We start from the raw sequence: 21155 nt of genomic DNA, 5'->3' as shown, positions 1-21155 counted from the left end.
TAACGACTGCCTGTATATAACGACTGCCTGTATATAACGACCGCCTCAATATAACGACCGCCTATCTAAAACGACAGCCTGTCTAAAACGACCGCCTGTCTATAACAACCTGTCTATAATGACCGATTTTATGATTCCCCACATCTATATTTTTTATTTTCGTTTTTTTTTTAATTGTTCACTTCTCTTAGTATCTATATTTTTACTTCACTATTACTATCTATATGATATAGAACAATAGAAATAAGATGTTTGATAAATCACTCACATTCGGATGTAGTCTCGTAGTCCGCAAAGAGTGGGTACTTGTCTCCAATAGTCGTGTTATGAAACATTGTCAATATCAGGTCATTTGTAGTCACTGCTGTATTCTGAAAAACAGGGGCAATAACTCACACCAATTATCACGTGTTTGTTTTGTTTTGTTTAATGTCCTATTAACAGCCAGGGTCATTTAAGGACGTGCCAGGTTTTGGAGGTGGAGGAAAGTCGGAGTACCCGGAGAAAAACCACCGGCCTACGGTCAGTACCTGGCAACTGCCCCACATAGGTTTTGAACTCACAACCCAGAGGTGGAGGGCTTGTGATAAAGTGTCGGGACATCTTAACCACTCGGCCTCCGGGGTCCCCAAATAGAAAATAAGATTACTGAAAGTTTAATTGTGATTTTCACAAGCTTTGGTGTAGTTCAGATCATTAACATTTAAAGTGTTGAAATCTTCATTTCACTAAACTATGCAGATAACAACAGACCAGGGATAGTTTCAAAGAAATAGCTCAAATTTAGTAAATTACATGTTTTAAAACAACAATAACAATAACAAAAAATATTCTCACATGTGTTTCATGTCAAAGGAACATGCTTAACCAAAATGCAAGTAGGCAGATAAGTAAATATCAAATTGTGATTTAATTTCTGTAATGACCAAATTTCTATATAAAATTGAATTTGAATGTATGGAATCTCCAATTAAACCACCAGGAGGTGCTGCATTCCACCACCATATCATTTTCATCATTATTATGTAGCTCTGAAATTTCAAACAAAATACTGTGCATTAGCAATGCATATCCCCTACTGGCCCCCACTAAAAATAGTAACAGTGACCTTGACCTTGAGCCAAAAACCCTGAAACTCAAACTAGATCTGTAGCTATACTCACACTGAAGTTACATACCAACTTTCACCAATGTACCTTGATGCATGGCTAAGAAGTGTGGAGAACTGAGTGGACAGACAAATGGAGGGGAAGAAAACCTACAGTATGTTCGGTTTCACTGGCAGAGGACTAATAACTCAAACTTTTCGTATTTTGTTTTTTCAGAGCATTTTGGACAAGTGTTGATCCACAATTTTCACAATTTTCTTTTTTTTTTATTCTTAAATGATCTACACATAAGAAAGTGTCCGATTCCTAAAATACTAAAAAGGTTATTATTGTAAATTCATATTTAATATGCTATAAAGCATTTTAAAATATCACTCAATATAGTATAATACATATTTCATACAGTTTATTAGCTTACCACAACATCCACATCGATAAGAGACCGATCCATAATGACAGAGCCGACCCCTTGAGCCAGATGCTTGACGGTAACCATACCGGCCCCTTGCTCGGCTACTGTGGTGGTGTGTAATATGGAGGAATACTGCTCCGTCACCTTGGATACAAAAAATGATTTATAATTTAATAGGTATTGACGTACGTAGATTTATATTGTACAAGACACATAATTTGACCTTTAACCCTTCCTGAATACCTAGCATTCTTTTCTTTTTGTTCATATTTTGTCCTGTTTTATCAATTTTTGGTTTAGAATTTGAAATCTGATTAGCCATTCAGGAGTAGTAGAATTATAAAAATATTTTTTTAAATTGATGTCAAATATCAGACACAAAAATATGACATATTTCCTTTTAGAATTATAAAAATATATTGTATATAATTTATTTGCTTGTCAATTGTTAAAGGGACTAAATGGTTAGATTTCAATAGTTTCTTCATAAATTTGATTTCCGGAAAGCGTTGTGATACTTGAAATTAGATTGTTAACAAAATTATGGCACTTTTTGAGAAATATTGGCAATGTTTATCAACTTTGTTTACACACATCAAAAATTATAATATGAAATAGTTACTAGGTTGTTCATATTTATTTTATTTTTTTCATTTTTTTTAAACAAATTGTTATGAACGCTTTTGAAATGTATAATTAACATAAAGTGCATAACTTTTTACATCATTTTAAATCGTATACCCTTTTTTATATATTATTTAAGTGAAAATCTAGCCATTTAGTCCCTTTAAAATAACAATTACAATAGATAAGTTTTCCTTAGCTGTGTTCAATGGTGGATCGATGTAGTCGGCCCAGAGTGTATCCCAACTGTAGCTTGTCCCATTGTCGTCAGATGTTGGCAGGACCACAAGACTTCCAGTATCTTCAGGTAAACTTGATGTTGGAAAATCCTGTGTAATAAAATCATAGTTTAAATTTCACATAACATTTAACACTTAGCTTACAAATAGATGCAGGCTTCCAGCCTCCATATTCAAAACTTTTTTTTTTTCAAATTTTGTTATTTTGTTATATAGATTAATTGAAGTAAACTAAATAAAAGGTGGCCATGGTAAAGTGACCCCCCCCCCCCCCCCCCCCCCGCCCCCCCCCCCCCCCACCCCCCTCTCCCCTACATGACTCACATCCAAATCACTTATCTGACACCAATAGTTTTGATAAAAAATATGTTAAAAAATATATGAAAAAACAAGTTAGAGTGATTTTTTTTTTGATTTTTTTGAAGGAGGGGAGAATCATTTTACCATGAGGGGGGATCATTTTACCATAATGATATTTTGACCCCGGGGTCATTTCACCATAATGGTATTTTGGTCCCCGGCGGGTGTCATTTCACCACAATTCAAAATACCATTCTACACCCGTGCTTGGGATCAAACTAGCTACCTCACACTCTGACATTTTAGGCCAACGTCCTAAGACTAGCTAGGCTAATTAAAGGGCAAAACTTGTGATAGTAAGATAACTTTTACTCTTTACTTTTACACTACTCCCTCGTCCACAAAGTCGGATCCCATACAATGATACTCCAATCAAATTTGACATATGTATAAAAACTTATGAAAAATCAAAATCACTGAAACAGGAATATCTGCTGCACAATGAAAGTAAAAATAAGAATATTAGGTTAGACAGTTACTTAATTACATGCACTAAAAATTATCCCTTGAATTTCAATATAAACAGATACTAGAAATTTACATTAAAAAACACTATATATATAATTTAACAAAAAAATAAGACTTTGCCACTAGGCGGCCCTTCTGCCCTTTCAGGCTTCTTCGAGCGGACTGAAAAAACCTGAGAGGGCAGAAAAGCTCCCTAGCGGCAAAGCCTTTTTTTTTTTTTTTTTTATATGTTAACCCTTGGCAAGGCCGGATTCCAATTATACATACATTACATTATCAGTGAAAACAGAGTTACCTTAATTAGGCTTGACGATATAATCTACTTTCTTATAAAATCTTACCAAGTCATTGATAGTTGAAGCTGCATTTTCTACAGACATCGTGACCAGCTTCAGATTCCCTGAACCAATGGCCGAATCTATGTTGTCATCCACTGTGTCCACAAACGATGACACTTGACTTATGGTCGTATTGGTAATGGATGGACGGCTCTATTTAAAAAAAACAACAGACCCTGCTTAATTGTATATTTAAAACTTTAATTTGATTGATAAGTCGATTGAAATTCTTAGAATCAAATATAGACAACATATGCTGATTCTATAGTCATGTATGGCCAAACAAACACATCAGCATACATTACCTTTGTTTATTTGTTTGTTTTTGTTTAACGTGCTATTAACAGCCAAGGGTCATTAAGGACGTGCCAAGGTTTTGGAGGTGGAGGAAAGCCGGAGTACCCGGAGAAAAACCACCGACCTACGGTCAGTAACCAGCAACTGCCCCACAAGGGTTTCAAACTCGCAACCCAGAGGTGGAGGACTAGTGATAAAGTGTCGGGACACCTTAACCACTCGACCACGGCGGCCCCACACATACATTTACAACAATATCACTATGTACAATGTTTACAATGAAAAGCTACAACTCACTTTGACAGTAACACTATTTTCAGTAAAGTCTCCAAAAATATCGTAAATCCTCAGTAGAATCTCAAGGTTAAAGAGGTTGGAGGAGTTTCCCTCCGGCAAGTAAACACCCACTTTCCGTTCAGCTTTGAAACAAACAACATAAGGCCAAGTTTACATAATATGTATATTTCTGGTTCCTCATCTCAAACCGAGTATATAAATTAATATAAAAAAACTTACATATCCAATCTGATTTTTTTAAGAACATTTTTCACAGATTAAATTTTCAACTTCTGAATTCCTAGAATATTTTTCTCCTAGTTTATTTTTTATGCTACAAAGTACAAAATAAAGTGTTATTAAATAGCTAGGATAAACAATTTTATTTCATTATTTTGCTAAATGATGTTCAATGTAAAATGTGATGTGGCTTAAATGTAGCTAAATAGCAAAATTAATGAGATAAATTATTAATAAATTGATTGCATGTAACATAGTTAATGATTTTATGACAACACTCTGGATAATAATGTTTTCCGAATATTTTAGGAAAATTTAACTTATCTTTTTTTTGTTTATTTCAACACCAAAAACATAAATTCTAAGACTTTTCAAAGCATTTATGCCAATATCAAAAGTTTCAAGGCGCTGGATTCCAAAAACTTTTCAGGCAGTATTTTTCATATCCTTATGAACCATGAAGTCTCACCACCGTGAAAAAGGAGAGTCGGTTCATCTGTTCCCTTCTTGGCAAAAATTCTGTAGAAAAGAGATTCCTTCCAGTCTAGATTAGAATCCCGCTTTTTCCTATATCCTTCATCTTTCCAATCTTGAAATTTAAAGTTAAATTGTGTCACTCCTGCTCGCCCTAAAATAAACAAAAATATATAATATTAAATCCACTGATACCAGTGAATAAACTATCAATATATATCCGATTTCAGAAAATTTAAATTTATTCTATTACTAAACAACAGTAAAAGTTTACCATATTTTATTTACTGGGTTTATCACCACATGAACAACCAGGGTCATTTTGAGACAGGGTCTTGTTGTAGTAGTTGGTGACTACCACACTGAACAACTACTGGAGGTCGTGGCATGCCATCCAAATACTACAGTAAAATGTCTTGCCCAAAGACACAACCATGACAGCACAGACCAGTTCATTTTTCAGATTTCTGAGAAACACAAACCAACACGGGTAGGGAATCGAACCACGCACCTCACTCAGATGGAAAACACTAACTATTAAGTGGCAATCGAACAGATTGACTTTTACTTCCCCACAAACTGCTCGCCTTTCTGTGACCTTCACTCGATCCCTCATTTGTGGACTATTAAACAAACACCAGCAAAACAGCAATAGTACATATATACCACATTCCCTTCCTATATAATTTGGAAAACTGATTAGATAGATGGACAGACAGACACACAGACGGAGAGGAGGAAAACTAAAACTCCCCTGGTTTCACTGGTAGGGGATTTATAAATGGCAATTACTTGCAAAAATAGTTTAATCAAAGTGCCATTCAAAAAAACACAACTACATAAGTATACTAAATTTTTAAAGAGATCAATCGAGAAACGCAGGAGGAGACGTCTGCACAAATAAAAATTACATACCGTATATCGTTTTTTTTTAGCGTATGCCAAATTTCGCGTTTTCTGTACAAAATGACACGTTTTATTTTTAGCGTATTTCATTTTTAGCGTTTCACAGCGTGCAATTCAAATTTTAGCGTACACATGTTTCATATACAACAAAAACGAAGAAGTACAGTAATAATAATAATTTATCTACACGTTTGTTTGCTTCAGCAAACTCAGGTCTGTCCCTAACCAGATTTTCTTTGTCCTTCCATGTAACGGTTACAAATCGTAGCATGGCCATGCTTCACTTGGCAATGTCACTCTCGTTATGATTTTAAATAGATCTATACAAAGGACAAAACATATGGTCAACTGTGAGTACATTTTTATTGAATAAAACAGTTCAGTCGAGTCACGGCCAATTAAGCACACCTATATACGGCATATATATATATTATATATATATATATATTAGCGATATCTTAAAAATCGCGACCGAGTCTGGGTCGCGAAAATAGCGAAAATTAGACACTCGCTAAAAAAAAAACGATATACGGTATGTCAAACGGACGCCACCATATCATAATAGTCAAATTCTGAATCCATGTCTTACGGAGCAGTAACATGTATAGGAATTTATGGTGCTTTATATTTGAATAGTGAACTTACCATTGCCTGGTGCGATCTCCCACTTTCCTCCATATGGTGGTAAGTTGGTTTTGATTAAAACAAGAGTCAAACTTGAAGAGTTCCCAAAAAGAGTGATATTAAGTTCAATGATGTAACTGCTATCTGGCGACAGCATGTACGGACTGAGCACAAATGCAGGAGAGTTCAGTTCTGGAAAATATTACGGAGATTAATAAGTTATGACTTTAGTAATTCAAGTGTACCTACACTTTATACTGTAAATATTCTTATTTTTGTGGTCAACTTATTTTAGGGCTTTTTCGCACTGGAACATTACATTATCATTGGGCAAATTGCACTTTACCAGTACTCTTTAATTTTGGTGCACCAATTCATCAATGGGCTAATTAGCCCGAGTTTTCTCTGGCCCTGACACCATGTCTGGTGTAGGGGCCCTACACCAGACATGGTGATAGGGCCAAAACAAACATCGGGCTCTAGGCTTATCTGCTAAAATTTGAGTAAAGTACGTTTACAGTGCAAATGTATATGAGTTTTCACTTTAAATGTTTATGCATTAATGCTTATATTGCAACAGAAATGCATGCAACACTATACAAGTCGATTAACCAGAAAGCAGATACAAATTATTAGTTTGGAAATAAAATGGTTACTATATGGACAGATAGAAAGAATAGAAACCCTTCAGCTGCAGACAAGGACATTTTGTATATAATTATCATACCATATTAATCCTCAACACTTTCTCTAGTGTAAAATGTATGATTTGAACTAGGGGAGGACTTTTTTGTGAACCACTTCCTGCTTACTATTAAAAAATTGATCATTCTACATAAATGATAAGGGAAGGGGGGGGGGGGGGCTTATTTGTAGGAAGGTACTTGTCTGCAGATATATATGATACTTACCACTCTCTAATCCAGCTTTCCAATTTTGGAGTTCAGTTTTAACTTTGGTAGCTGTGTTAAACTCGTATACATTCCAAAAGTAGCTGATGAATTTGAGTTCATTGTAGTCACAGGAAAAACAGTTTGCACGTAGAGACAGAATTGAGCTACTTGCAGTCTTTGGTAAGCAGTTTAGGCGGCAACTAAAATACGAAAACATGGCTATTAAAACAATGCCGGAGCCATTGGCCCAAGTTATTTTCAGGTAATTCTGATTATCTCCCTTGAATATATTTTTATCTCCCTTGAACATTTTATTTTCTAAATTCAGATTTTACAAAGTTTTATCCCTGCAGTCAGCAAAGATCTTGTTTTTTTAAAATAAGCTACTGTGTGAATTTTCAGTTTTATTTTTCTCCAAATTATACAAGAAAAATTCAAAATAACTGATGAACAATTCATTTGAATAAACACAATTGGTGAGTGAATTCAGTATAAGAAGTATATTGGTATTTTATTAAAAAAATGTCTAAGGGCATACAGGTAATTTTTGTGTCAGAATAGATAAATGAATTACACATGCTACATTATAGTGTTTTAAATTCTGTGATTTAATAGGTTTTTTTTTGTCCAATAAACAAGCATTGAGGGGAATTTTAAACAAATTTAACTGTAAACAACTCAAACTTAAATGCTACCTGATGTCGATGGCTGGAGGATCCCCTGGAACGGCTTGGATTCTTTGCTGAAAATAGCTATAAGAATCATTAGCACTAATTCTCAATGTAATAAGGAATCCTACAGAATTTAAAACATCTACGTCACTTATTCCTAATCCAGCATTACCATCAGATTGTTTTGTGAAGTCTGAACATGATTGTTGTTGAATGTAGATCTCGGTAGTATTTCTCAGTTGCTCATCCTCCAAAGCCAGCGTGTTCCAATCCGAGAGGGGAAGGGCTTGAATTCGCACAGGAGCCTCAACCAAAAACCCTATTAAAGATGTATAATCCGAATCTTTCTTTTGGCAAATATAATAATAGTCTGCCCCATTGTTTTCCGGAATTAAAATTTGTATGCTATTTATGATATATCGTAATCTTGTCAAATGCGTGAATTCAGTTTGAACTGTGTTGAGCCAGTTTTGAACCTCGGTCTTAATTGTTGCCATGGAAGGAGAAGAAACAGAGTAATCGGTGAAAGTAAGAAATTTTTGAAAATAGTCCACTTTTTCTGTGATTATGTCTATCAAGTTCACCAAATCTGCATACATATATCCATAACGTGTTATATCTCTGTCAAACCGGATAAATTCTTCTGTGAAATTTGGGCTCAGGGAAAAGTTACAGAATTCTTCTTTTAGAGGATTGCCATTGAGATAGGTAATGAAGGTGAAGTTGTCCACAGCAAGAAGCAAGTCATCGATCCGGTCCATTACAAAGCTATGATTAGACCAAAGGTTTGTTGATAGGTCATCAGGAAAGAGAATCTCTTCATCGATGTCGACATTAAGCAAGTCGTAGAACGAGGCAACAGCAAGTGGTGTACAAACCCATGCAATTTCTAGTGCTGACGTATGGCCAGCACCTTTACTCATATCGTACGACAAAGTGAGTCCGTCTATTGTGTGGACACCTGCACCCAGCATACGGACAGACCCGCCTACAATGGCCGCGTAGGGAGGAGGATATGATACACTGATGTACATTTCATCTTCCAGCCAGATCGGCGATCCACCACGATAGTGCACCCTCAGGACAACTCTATACAACCCTAACTCGCTGGCGGAGAAGGGAAGGTTCGTCTCTGTCGTGTGGAGGATGTGCGTTTCATTGCTGGATGACGTTGGGCTGTAGTAAACATTCCAAACATAGTAAGGAGAGAGATTTTGTCTTTTGCAATATATATCCTGGTAGTATATCTGAACGATAGAGTATATGTCGAAATTAGCAGCAATGTAGATAGACATCGGGTTGTCAATGGAGGAGTATAATGGATCCAATACATTGTTGCTGAAACATGTAGGTAAAACTGAAAAAAAAATGTTTTTGAAGGACTTCAATGATACAAATATAAAATATTTTAAGAATAATTTCATAACAATGATGTGTGTCACAAATAATTATCTGTATTAGTGTTTCTTTTACTTTCTCATCTCAGTGCCAGGAACATATTCCTCCAAATTATCATTGTGGTTATAAAGATATATGTATACTTCAGGATATCAATTCGCAATGAATAATTTGTGACTATGTATGAATATCATCTTAATCCTTCTCATGAATATTAATGATAATTTATTATTAATATTCATGATCTTTATTATTTTTATGAATATTCATAATTTATTATCAATATTCATTATCATTCATGAATATATTATCATTCTCATGAATGTTCATGAATATATTATCATTCTCATGAATATTCATGAATATATTATCATTCTCATGAATATTCATGATCATTCATGATAAATATTTATGATCAATTATGATCAATTTCCAAGATCATTCATTTGGAACATTGATATTGATGAACATTAATTGTTTAACATTCAATATGAATTCATAAAAACCAGTTTAAGTTTTTTTAACTGAAATCTATCATCAGTGACTAGCTTATCTATTCACTGATAATTTTTTTACCTTCACACTCTTCTGTTTGGTTGCTTTCCCCTACACAAAATATTCCCTCACAGGTAGGCGGGTTGTCACAAGTCCTCACTCTTGTCGTGCTTCCTGTTCCAATGGACACTGAGCATCTTGACCAGTTGCCCCATTCTGACCATTCTCCATCAACAGTCGCTGTCAACAAAATCATCACACAATCTCTAGCAATAGCAATAGCAGCCATCGGTCTTCATATATGTGTGTCCGCTTCTTGACCACCTGTTTATATCATTCTATTTACAGTACGCATGTTCAATCATGTATCAAGTGTAGTAGATTCCTCATTTAAAATATGGTAGTTCAAATTTCCTCAATACGGTCATCAAATATCATTCATAAAAGACGAATTGGTGATCAGTTTCATATTTAGACTATATATAATTAACACACCATCTGTATCTAGGGTCACTATCTTTATATTATTCTAAAACCGAGAGGCCTAAATGTTCTCACCTAGATTTTTAATATGCAGTCACTGGAAAAAAATATTGCAAAAAATTTTTTTTTCTCAACATTTAATTGGTTCGTAAAAAATGTAGTTGAAGTCTTGGGTTGGCATCTCAACAAATGTCCATGATAGTTTTATATAATTCGGAGGCTGTTCCACAAGATAGAGGTCTGATCCATGAAAGTTATGGTGGCATGCAGGGGGCGGGATATTGTCATAATTGTGGGGGCTCAGCAAAGAAAAGGGGTTTTAATCACACAACATTAAATAACTGAATGTGTGGCTACATCGTGTAGATCTCAATCATTTTCTGATGATGATACAGAGACTTTTAACTTCAGGGTAGGGTCAGACTCTGAAACATTAATCTGCAAAATGTACTCAACTTCTTTGGACTAATTTTGGGGTGAGGTACTGACAGTTTTAATAATTACTGTTTAAGAATTTCAAGAGAGGCTTGAGTCAGGGGCTTACAGTATACTGATAGCATGGTTGTGTTATCATTTCATGCCCAAAAACGGCATGGGAGGTATTTATTTTGGTTTGATTTATTTTGTTTATCGTCCTATTAACATTTAAGGACGTGTCTGGTTTTGGAGTTGGAGGGAAAGCTGGAGTACCCGGAGAAAAACATCCGGCCTACGGTCAGTACCTGACAACTGCCCCGCGTGGGTGTCGAACTCGCAACCCAGAGGTGCACGTGGAGGGCTAGTGATAAATTAAAGTGACGGGACATTTTAACCAATCGGCCACCACGGTATTTATGCATACAATGTTTTATTTTGTGCGAGTACAATTATTGACTTATGTATAATAATGGACAAAGCTTATCATTTTGACAGCGTATACATACGTTGCTGACACGGGAGTACCATTGTGTCGTTTCCAATGCAATTTTGTCCGCCATTACACGGACTTGGGTTGTCACAGGTACGATACCTGTGGAATTGACCACTACCGCACGAGACACTGCACGAGATGTTGATCCAGTCTGACCAACCACCATCAACTGTCAATCAAAACATAAAAAATAAAAACTTATTGGTAATTGGATTAAAGGTATGCGTCTGTAATACTTAACTTATTTTCCTTATAGAAAAGGGAGATAATTTTGGCGGGAATTTAAAAATAGTTTTCTGTATTAAATTTGTTCCAAATTAAATACCAATAAGCCGTTAGAATTATTTTGGGATAGAACAGATGATGATATCTTAACCTTTTCCATATCAATTTAAATTAATTAAACATCGACTGAAATAAATTTAGGTTAAAATAAATAAAAACTGCTGATATAAATAAAAAAAAATGTAGATATCAGACTATTTCTAATAGAAATAAAATTTAGAGAAAAAAATTCATTATAATTAGGACTCATTTGTATTTTCCATAAACGAGAATGCGTACCAGTGAGCGGGCACGGGACGTCTTGATGCCTACTTGATGATCCGCCATCAATACACATACTGTCCGGCTGAACAGCATATTGGTCAAAAGGAGTGCACGTGCAGTTCGGATTTGTTATGTTGGTACAATCTCCCTCACACGTTTGATTTGGAGAATTTAATGCAGGGTTCCAGTAGCAGGACCGGGTGCGATTCTGCCGTCCGTAGCACGGATTCGAACCCGTAAGCTTGTTTTCACAGTCGGACCAGTTGCCCCACGTGCTCCATTCATAATCGTTTGCCATAGGCATCATTCCTGTCAAATGTATATAATATAAATGTTTCACATAATCGGCCCTTATCCAGTGAATCCGCTATTCAGACATATCTTCAGGGTCGTTTAAATTGGCTTTGCCAGTCATAAATTGACAAACAGACGTGTATGGCATCTATATTTGAGATTGAAAATACCAACTGGCGCTGCATGTATTTATTTGATATTATCCTCCACAATTTGAAATTAAACCCTTTAAAAATTAAAAGTTTTCTGATTGAGTCACGTGATAAAAAGTTAAAGTATTTCAAATTTGTGTTGATTTTTTTTTTTTTTTTTTTTCCAATTCAGATTTTATCTAAATTATTTTTTTATAATAAAAAAACACTTATAATAAAACACTTATAATAAAAACACTTATAATAAAATCTTTCATAATATCCTTGATAGGGTTTGAAATAGAAGCCAGAGGCATTCCTGAGAAATACGTGCAAGAAATAAACAAATTAATATGGGATTATATATGGGATGGGAAAGTAAATCTAGTAGAGAGGAAAGTCTGCTGTAACAGTAGAATAGATGGAGGTATAGGAATGATAAATTTAATGCAATTTATAGAAAATAAACAAGTAAAAACAATATACAAAATCCTACACACAAAGACTGAGGCTTGGAATGCAATTGGAAAATCCTATTTGAAAATATTGGACAATAAATATATGCAAAGTAACTTCTTAGCAAGCTGCTCAGACTTGAAAGGATTAAACATTATCAATAAAATTCCTAAGTTTTATTACAATAATTTAAAAGCATGGGCAAATATGAAATCAAAAATAGTTCCAGAAGGAATCTCACAAATTTCATCACAGCCACTGTTTGGAAACAAAAACATACAGCTAAACAGACAACCATTATTTATACCATCCTTTTCAAAAAGTGGCATTAAAAAAATATCAGACTTATGGGATTGGGATAGGAATCAATTTATAAATAACCAACATTTATTAAGAAAACTTGTTGTTAGAACAAACTGGATTGCAGAAATAACAAAAATAAAGAAAGCTATACCTAAACAATATATTGAGATTATGCAAGGACAAGAACCTGACAGAACAGCTGGTGCTAAAAAATAAAAAATATATGTTAACAATAAGTTAGAGATATGTGTCTTGAAAATAAATCATTTTAAAATTTTAAAACCACATGAACTAAAATTTTCAATTCTCCACAATATTTCAGATCCAATTGTAAGACCTAAATCAGAAATGAAATGGAATACTCATTTTCATAAGGAAATACCATGGGAGAAAGTATGGGAAAACTTCAAAAATACTGACATTGCAATAACTAGCAAGATAGAAGAACTTCATTGGAAAAGTATTCATAAAATTATATACACTGAAAGCAAATTAAATTTAATGAACAGATCTAATGGCTTATGTCATATGTGTAACACTGAAACTGAAACTCTAACTCACTTGTTTTTTCATTGTACATTTTCAAATCAGCTATTAGATATAATTCATGTTAACTTGTACAATAACCCTGTTCATGTCACAGCTAATCAAATATGGAATATTGACGAAGAGAAGATGATACTAGGAGATACAACTGATAACATCACAGCCACCATAGCTAACACAATTATCTTGACAACTAAATGGGTCATATGGAAGGCTAGAAACATTAAAAAATTTCAAAACAAAACAACGTCTCCACAATCGGCTTATATAATACTGAAGAAATTATTGAAAGAAAACATATCACTTTACATTAAAATTACACCCGACGCTAAAAAGAGATATTTGATATCAAAATATCGAACACTATTACAAGAAATTTGATCTGGTTACTTACAAACAACGTGCTACGACAAACCGGAAGTAAATATTGAGTATTGTATAAAGGCCAAAATAGTCGAATACCAAAATTTGGGCTAACCACTGGATAGTTTTTTTATAATATACCGATTATAGTAGACCAAAGTAGTAGAAGAAAAAATGTGTGTTAGTATAGATTTTAAGTGATATTGTGTGTATATAATTTAGATTGAACGAAAATGTTCAGAGTGTACAGTACATGTATGTAAAATATGAAAAGAATGTGTGAGGATAGGATCTCTGATGAGTGAGAGATAGGATGTCTGATGAGTGAAAGCCCTCCTGCGTGAGGACATTTGTTTATATATATATACATGCTTGTTGAATAAAATTGATTTTGAAAAAAAAAAAAAAAAAAAAAAAAAAAAAATTTTTTTTAATTTTGACATGAACGACCTTTCAGGGCGTAGCCTGGCTCTAATGCAGCGATAGAACTTTGGAACTTTATTTTATTTTTCTTCACAAACTTCATGTACCAGAGACGTGTATATCAGATATACATTTTGTACACGTCTTTTGATGTACAGAGAAAAACATACTACAATGTACACACAAAGCAAATTTGATGCATTGGGGGACAAATTATGAGACTTTTTGAAAGATAATTTTGACTTTTTGACATTTTTTTATGTTTATTATTTCTGAAAAATTAATAAAATTTCGCAATTCATATACATACTTATCTAAATATAGTTTTCTTTCTGTATTCAAATAAGGACATTTCAATAGATAGCGAAATTCATCACCGATTTCATGTGTATAACAATAAAAACAGTTCTATTTTGATATTCAATATTATTCCATCTCCCAGTTTCCACTATAAATTTATGATTACAAGGTTTAAATTCGCTCATTGTCATTTAACCATTCTAAATAATTTTGTAAATCACAATTAGTTTCATATATTCTATAACAAATATATTCAAAGGAATTAAAAACTCTTGTAAAAAGCTGGTCGTGCAATTTTTATTTCACCGATAGTTTTACCAATTGCTGGTTACCTGTTCTCAAAAATTGAGAATTCCGTACCTAAATGTATGATCAGCATACCTTCTTTTTCAGTTTAAACATATTTATTTGCCAAAAAGATGACAAGAGTATTGATTGGCCACAAGTTATCACAACATTATCAACGTCCTTTCTTCCGATTTATATATAAAAAAAAAAAAATAAATAAAATAACATAAATGGGTGACAGGTAACATTATGATTTTACAAGAAAACGGGAGAAAAAAAATGAAATAAAAAACAGCATTCCCTACAGTTAAGCTGACGCCCATCGACGGAAATGTAATCTTGTGAAAGCGTATCGAACTCATTTCGGAAGTCAATCAACAATTGCGGCTAAATATCGACAATAGATACCGTATATGTATTTTCGAAGAAGACAAGGCATATGATCTAAACTGTTACATATTTCTGGAAAATAGAGAAAAACAGCAATGCTATACGTGCCCTCACAGTCATCAGATGTTATTGAGAATTTGTGTAACACCAGAAATAAATCTTTTAAAATCTGCACATCCCTTACACCACGTCTATAAAATGCGTGTATCTGTTTCTTCCTAAACGAATTCCAGCTTTTCTAAATACCATTGGTAACTTAAAATTTACGGTAAGTGAAATATCTAGATTGTGAGAAAAAGACTTTCGACGGTATGCATTTCTTGATTCGACAGCGAGAGTAGAAAGCAAGATGGCCACCGACGTCATTAAGATAGTACTTTGAACGTATTAAATAAGATTGTTCGTGGTTATCATTTCATTATCGTTAGCTTAATATACTGGATTTTTACGTCGTGTTAATACGTGTGATGCAATTCATAATTGCTTGTAACAAGCATTTTCGCTGGCTTAGGTTATCAGGTCATAACGTAAAAAAAAATGGCGTCGCAGTTCTTAACGTCGCTTTTGATTGGCTGATACAGCGGCGTAAGAATTTCTAAGTGAAAATAGTCCATATAAAATTAATTTCCACAAGGATTGTGTATAATAAATCAAATTATAAGGATTAAATTAATTATATTTTTATGTTATGGAGATATAACGCAGTGTACTCGAAATAAACCGGAAAGCGGTTAAAGATGAAAATATTCTCCTTTTTTTTTTTTTTTATTATTATTTGTGAAAGCTCCACAATGTTAATTTAATATTCAAGTTAATCTTTAAATAACGGATTGATTTTTATTGACTTTGAAAGATCATAATACTCTCGTCTCCCTCTGCATTGTTATAGGCACAGGGGCTTGGCAAGATTTTATAAATGATAGTCCATATACATTTTGTATATGTATTATAGTCACTATAATACATATATATATATGGACTATCATTCATAAAATCGTTCCAAGCCCCTGTGGTTAAAGGGGTGGCAAAACAACACTTTCGATACATACAAGTAACATGTATCAAATCAGAATATATTCAATGTTTGGACCTTTATAAACTTTATATTAATTTTACGATTGCGAAACAAAGTTGTATAAACCGATATCAATCACTGTTGTTGGCCCAGATGGGAGCGCGCGCGAGGGGTCCAACTGTGGGCGGAACACTGAGTACTCGGGGAAAGTCACGTGGTAGCGTATGTGATTCCATACCTTTTCACGTCCGATCGGGAAATCGAACCCTAGTCGCTTGGCTGGTCACCACTGCGACCACTCAATAATTAGGTAGGTAATCAGTAGAATTGCCCAACCAGGGGAGTAATTGCACATATAATTGAAAGAGTGTTGTACAATGTAAAATCCGCAAGGGTACACTGTAATTTGGAGTTTAGGGGTCTTTGATTACACGACGGTAGATATTCGCACTAGCCCGAGTTTCTTCTGGTCCTGACACTATGTAGGGCCAGAGGAAACTCGGGCTTATCATATACATTTAAGCATTGAACGGCTTTCAGTTGGCATTCATATTGACTATGAATGCCAACTGAAAGCCGTTCAATGCTTATATTTACCATCTGCAATTTTTTTATTTGTCGTGACTTTTTTTTTGAAATTTTCAAATTCAAATTTCAGTTGGCAGTTCATAAGCTGGTGAACTCGCAACTGAATTGGTAGGGTTATATAGTGGCAGTGCCATACAATTGTAAATATACATGTATATTTATACATAATTGCTATACAGTATTGTTAACCGCTTTACTATTTGTATGGTTTAATATTATGAAATCTCTCTCTTGTTAAATTTACATGCTATGACAACAGGCGTCTGCATCTGGTTAACATTTATAGAAAAAAATAGATCATACTCTTTGCTTTGACCCATGAAATCACTCCTCCCGAATACTACTGCAAGAAAGAAAGACATGACATGACATCAGTTATTTTTAAAAGGACAAACACAACGCATTCATATAAAAATGAGCATCGTATAACAGCAACACCTCACACATATTGAAATATTTAACAGTGACCTGATAATTTGTTACAACCAAGATGAATTTGAATGCAAGATATATCTACATCAGGTGACGGATTAATATAAGTACCAAGTACTTGTTTCTGTATCCTTATATTTGTATTATTTGTACGTAACATTGCTATAACCAAATAAAATACAGTTTAAACCAATACATCATAGACTTTTTTCCATTTCATTCTACTTACATCAAAGCGAGGGCATACCTAGTTCACAAAAACTCTCAGGAATTTTATCTATTTATTTATTTGTTCGTATCAACAATATTTCAAAAATAATATAATAAAGTTTCGTATTGGAACTATCTTGTAGCTATATCAACTAATCAGACGCCATTTTTTTTTTCAAAAAAGATCTAACCAGTTGAATCTAAACTAATCGAACTAACTTTAATTAAATTGTTATATTTTATTTAAGAAAACAATTGAGTGAACTGTCGATTTGATTTTAAATTAACCTTAAGTGAATCTATTGGAAAGTTCAAAATTATTTTTGAGTGAAATAAGAGCATGCTAGCCACATTTTATTGTAATTCAGTTTAGGTTGTTTATAAAATTTGAAAATTGAAAGAAAAAAAAACGACTTACCAAAGACGTAAACTGCATGCAGACTCCAAAATAACAAAACGTAAAAACACAATAAACGTTTTCGAGCATCCTCCATTTCCACAATTCGGATTTTCTAATTCTCCATTTGGTAGATGTTGGTGAGTGAGCGATCTCTTGAATAGTTTAAAACCTGGCTAGTTTCGACACCTTTTAACGATGGACCAAGGTTTGTCAATATTTACAGATGCCTGACATCCCAGAATCAAGTATCGGTTTCCGAGTGTAGCTGTGTGACGTTTTCACCACCTGAATATCAATATTCAATGACCAAGTATCTTATCTAATATACAGCACTTAAAAACAGTTTGTCTAGGTAAACTCGTGTTAAAATTGATGCAAATTTATATTGAACCATGCAACTTCAACTACCCGATATCTCTGAAAAAAGTTAAAATGGAAAATTTTAGTCGATGGCGATGAAATGAAAAGTGGAAATATCGACTGCTTCCTACGACTAAAAACTAAATAAGCACATGATCAAAAACTTCCATAATATATGACGGACTACATGTACAACAGAGAGTTTAAAAAAATCAAGATAAAACATCATATTTTGCCAACGTTCAATTAACCGAAATATGACGTAATCACATGTATAGTCAGTTTCAAAATAATCATAAATAAAATTACAAAATATGTTCGAATTCACTTAGACGCTTGAAACCTATTCGCATTTTCATGACAGTTGCCCAGGAGTACATATTCAACCAGGATATTTTCCCCTTATAACTGATAAATTATTGACAAGGGAAATAAGTACAAACCGACGGTATCTTAAGTTAAGCTGACAAATCTGGACAGTTTCGTCGAAGCTTTGTTCAGTGCGTGGACCGGTGACTGTGACGTTGCCAACGTGTGATGTCGGTTGATCGATTGCAAAAACAAGCGGTGATAGCTTTGGTAGTGTTGAATAGATCTTTGGTCCAGAGATGAACGGACAGGAAATATAGACGAACGCAATTAGCTTCCCCTAGTGTGATTTTAACAACAAAGGGTGCAAATGATTGATTTATGCTGTCAAAATAGCAATATTTATGCGTGACCGAGTGTGTGTATTTTCTATATGAGAGAATTTTCACGTGTCAGAATTGCTGTATCAACTTAACCTCTCGGGTTTTTAACTGTTATTCGAGTTCCAAACATTCCCAGGCCAATACAATTTTAAAAGTGAACTTTTTTTATGAATTTTGGACGCATGGAATTACTTTTGACATAAAGACAATAATTCGTTACCCCCAAGGACTGACCACAGACGAAAAAAAGAACATCGCTAAAGTGTATTTCTAGGTGTAAGTTCAATACATTCAAATGTATAAATTTGTCAGTTACCGTATATATTTAACTTTAAATAAAAAAAAAAAATCTATAAACCACATCATGGTCACTTTGTAAGCCCCTGTGCATATCCACATCTTCACTATCCCTCACAACCTAAAATCAGGGACACTATATATCATTTCTGTATTAATCGCCTACCTCCATTTTTGCGGTCAGCATAACCCACATGTAAACACTCCCTTTCTTAACAGTAGCGTTCCTGCTTTCCCAGCATGTAGTAGTAATTTCTCGGATGATTTGACATTCAAAGACTTGTTGTCTATATCTTGATTTTTGCTTGACATAGGTCGACAGTCAGAAAACCAGAAAGGAAGCATGACATGTTTTCAACTTTGGAAGCTCCTAATTGTACCGAAGGGTTGAAGTTAGCATCATCTTGGCTGGACCCTATGCAGGCAAAAAGATGACCAAGACTCTATGCAAACGACACGCGACTTCAGGTAAATACACAGAAGACTCAGCAAATACGACCCAACCTCAAACATCAAATTAATGTTGCTATATATATGAACATGTGGATATTGCAAATTATTATCCATTTTCGTCAGAACTGTGGACTTTCTCAGATAAGATCATCATTCGGACGTTTAAAAGTCAAGAATCTACAAGCATGAGTAATGTCAAATCTGTCTTGAAGTATCACAGGGTCAAGGGAGACCTGTCGTGTCTTCCACCGTGTCTGCTATCGTAAAAGTTTCCAGTGGCGTAGCTAGACCTGTTTTGATGTGTACGCAGATGTGGTGCCGAAAGTGAGGGGTAGGGGGGTTGTTATGGGGGAAAATACAACAACAAAAAACAACAACAAAAACAACAACAAAACAACAACAAAAAACAACAACAACAAAACAACAACAACAAAAACAACAACAAAAAACAACAACAAAAAAGCTAAAACAATCAAAGCTTCAGGATTTTTTTAAAATTATGAGTACGCACTTGCGTACCCGCACCCGGTTTCCAAATAATTGCCTTGACCTCGTCCAACTATAAATCCTTCAACAACTATAACAAAGATGTTGAAGAAGGCTGAGGCATCACCTAGATAGCTGTTCCTTGGACACCATATAGGATAAGGAAAAAGACCGAGAGAGGCCGGGGATCCCCTAGCTGAGAACTGTGTAGGTGGTGAACAGAACAAGATGGAAAGGGCCCACGTAGACCAGATTCAAAGCTAAAAGACCATACAGGAACGGAACCTCCTGTGGCGACCCTCTGCCCCGAATAGTATGTATTGTATTTTACTGGCAATCATTTTATTATTTCGACAAGTACCCAAAAACCATGTCCTTCCTGTGGCAGATTGAAATTTGTATTTGGCAATGTGAGATTATACACAAATTCATATGCATAGCCAGATAAAACAGCCATTGATTTTGATAAAACTTTTCACGTAGTTTAAAACTTGAGTTGAAATCGAAAAAAACAACCTTCTAACTGTATAAAACCAGACAAAACAATTATGAGGATTGCCCTGTGCCACGCGAGATCTCCCCAGATTACAGGAACGCGGTAAATACAAAAATGGCCGCGAAATGTTTTGAAACTCGGAGTTGGATTATAAAGTAACATGCCATGTATGTCTGTATAGTCAGGTTAATCCGAAGGTTTCTGATGTTTTATGGACCTTTTAAAAATCTGAAATAGGCCGACTAACAACAGAGCTCCTGCCATAGTGAAAAAAAGGAAAGGGGGGGGGGGGGGGGGGGGGGCACTTCATCGTATGTTTTCAACTATTAAATTCCGTCGTTTGAATAGAAAACACACATACATATTGCATATCGCAAGACTAATCCTTTATAGACATTTGGTTTGTTTTTGTTTAACGTCCTATTAACAGCCAGTGTCATTTAAGGGCATGCTAGGTTTTGGAGGT

At 34.5% G+C, this 21155-nt stretch overlaps 1 protein-coding gene across 1 annotated transcript in view; it reads right to left on the bottom strand.

Moving 5' to 3' along the window:
- Positions 1 to 18053, bottom strand: part of LOC117338692 — a 28696-nt gene extending 10643 nt beyond the window's left edge. The window contains exons 1-13 of the mRNA XM_033900043.1: positions 17924 to 18053; positions 11782 to 12075; positions 11231 to 11386; positions 9906 to 10064; positions 7956 to 9288; positions 7279 to 7460; positions 6389 to 6559; positions 4833 to 4991; positions 4145 to 4266; positions 3554 to 3703; positions 2325 to 2474; positions 1528 to 1665; positions 269 to 371 (exon numbers count right to left, since the gene is read on the bottom strand). Of these exons, the coding sequence (XP_033755934.1) occupies positions 269 to 371; positions 1528 to 1665; positions 2325 to 2474; positions 3554 to 3703; positions 4145 to 4266; positions 4833 to 4991; positions 6389 to 6559; positions 7279 to 7460; positions 7956 to 9288; positions 9906 to 10064; positions 11231 to 11386; positions 11782 to 12075; positions 17924 to 17999 (3193 nt within the window). The 5' untranslated portion in view covers positions 18000 to 18053. The remainder of the gene's footprint in view (positions 1 to 268; positions 372 to 1527; positions 1666 to 2324; positions 2475 to 3553; positions 3704 to 4144; positions 4267 to 4832; positions 4992 to 6388; positions 6560 to 7278; positions 7461 to 7955; positions 9289 to 9905; positions 10065 to 11230; positions 11387 to 11781; positions 12076 to 17923) is intronic.
- Positions 18054 to 21155: the final 3102 nt, after the last annotated feature.

The sequence above is a fragment of the Pecten maximus genome, chromosome 1 (assembly GCF_902652985.1).
Source record: "Pecten maximus chromosome 1, xPecMax1.1, whole genome shotgun sequence".
NCBI lineage: Eukaryota > Metazoa > Mollusca > Bivalvia > Pectinida > Pectinidae > Pecten > Pecten maximus.
This window is presented reverse-complemented; position numbering and strand designations above follow the sequence as displayed.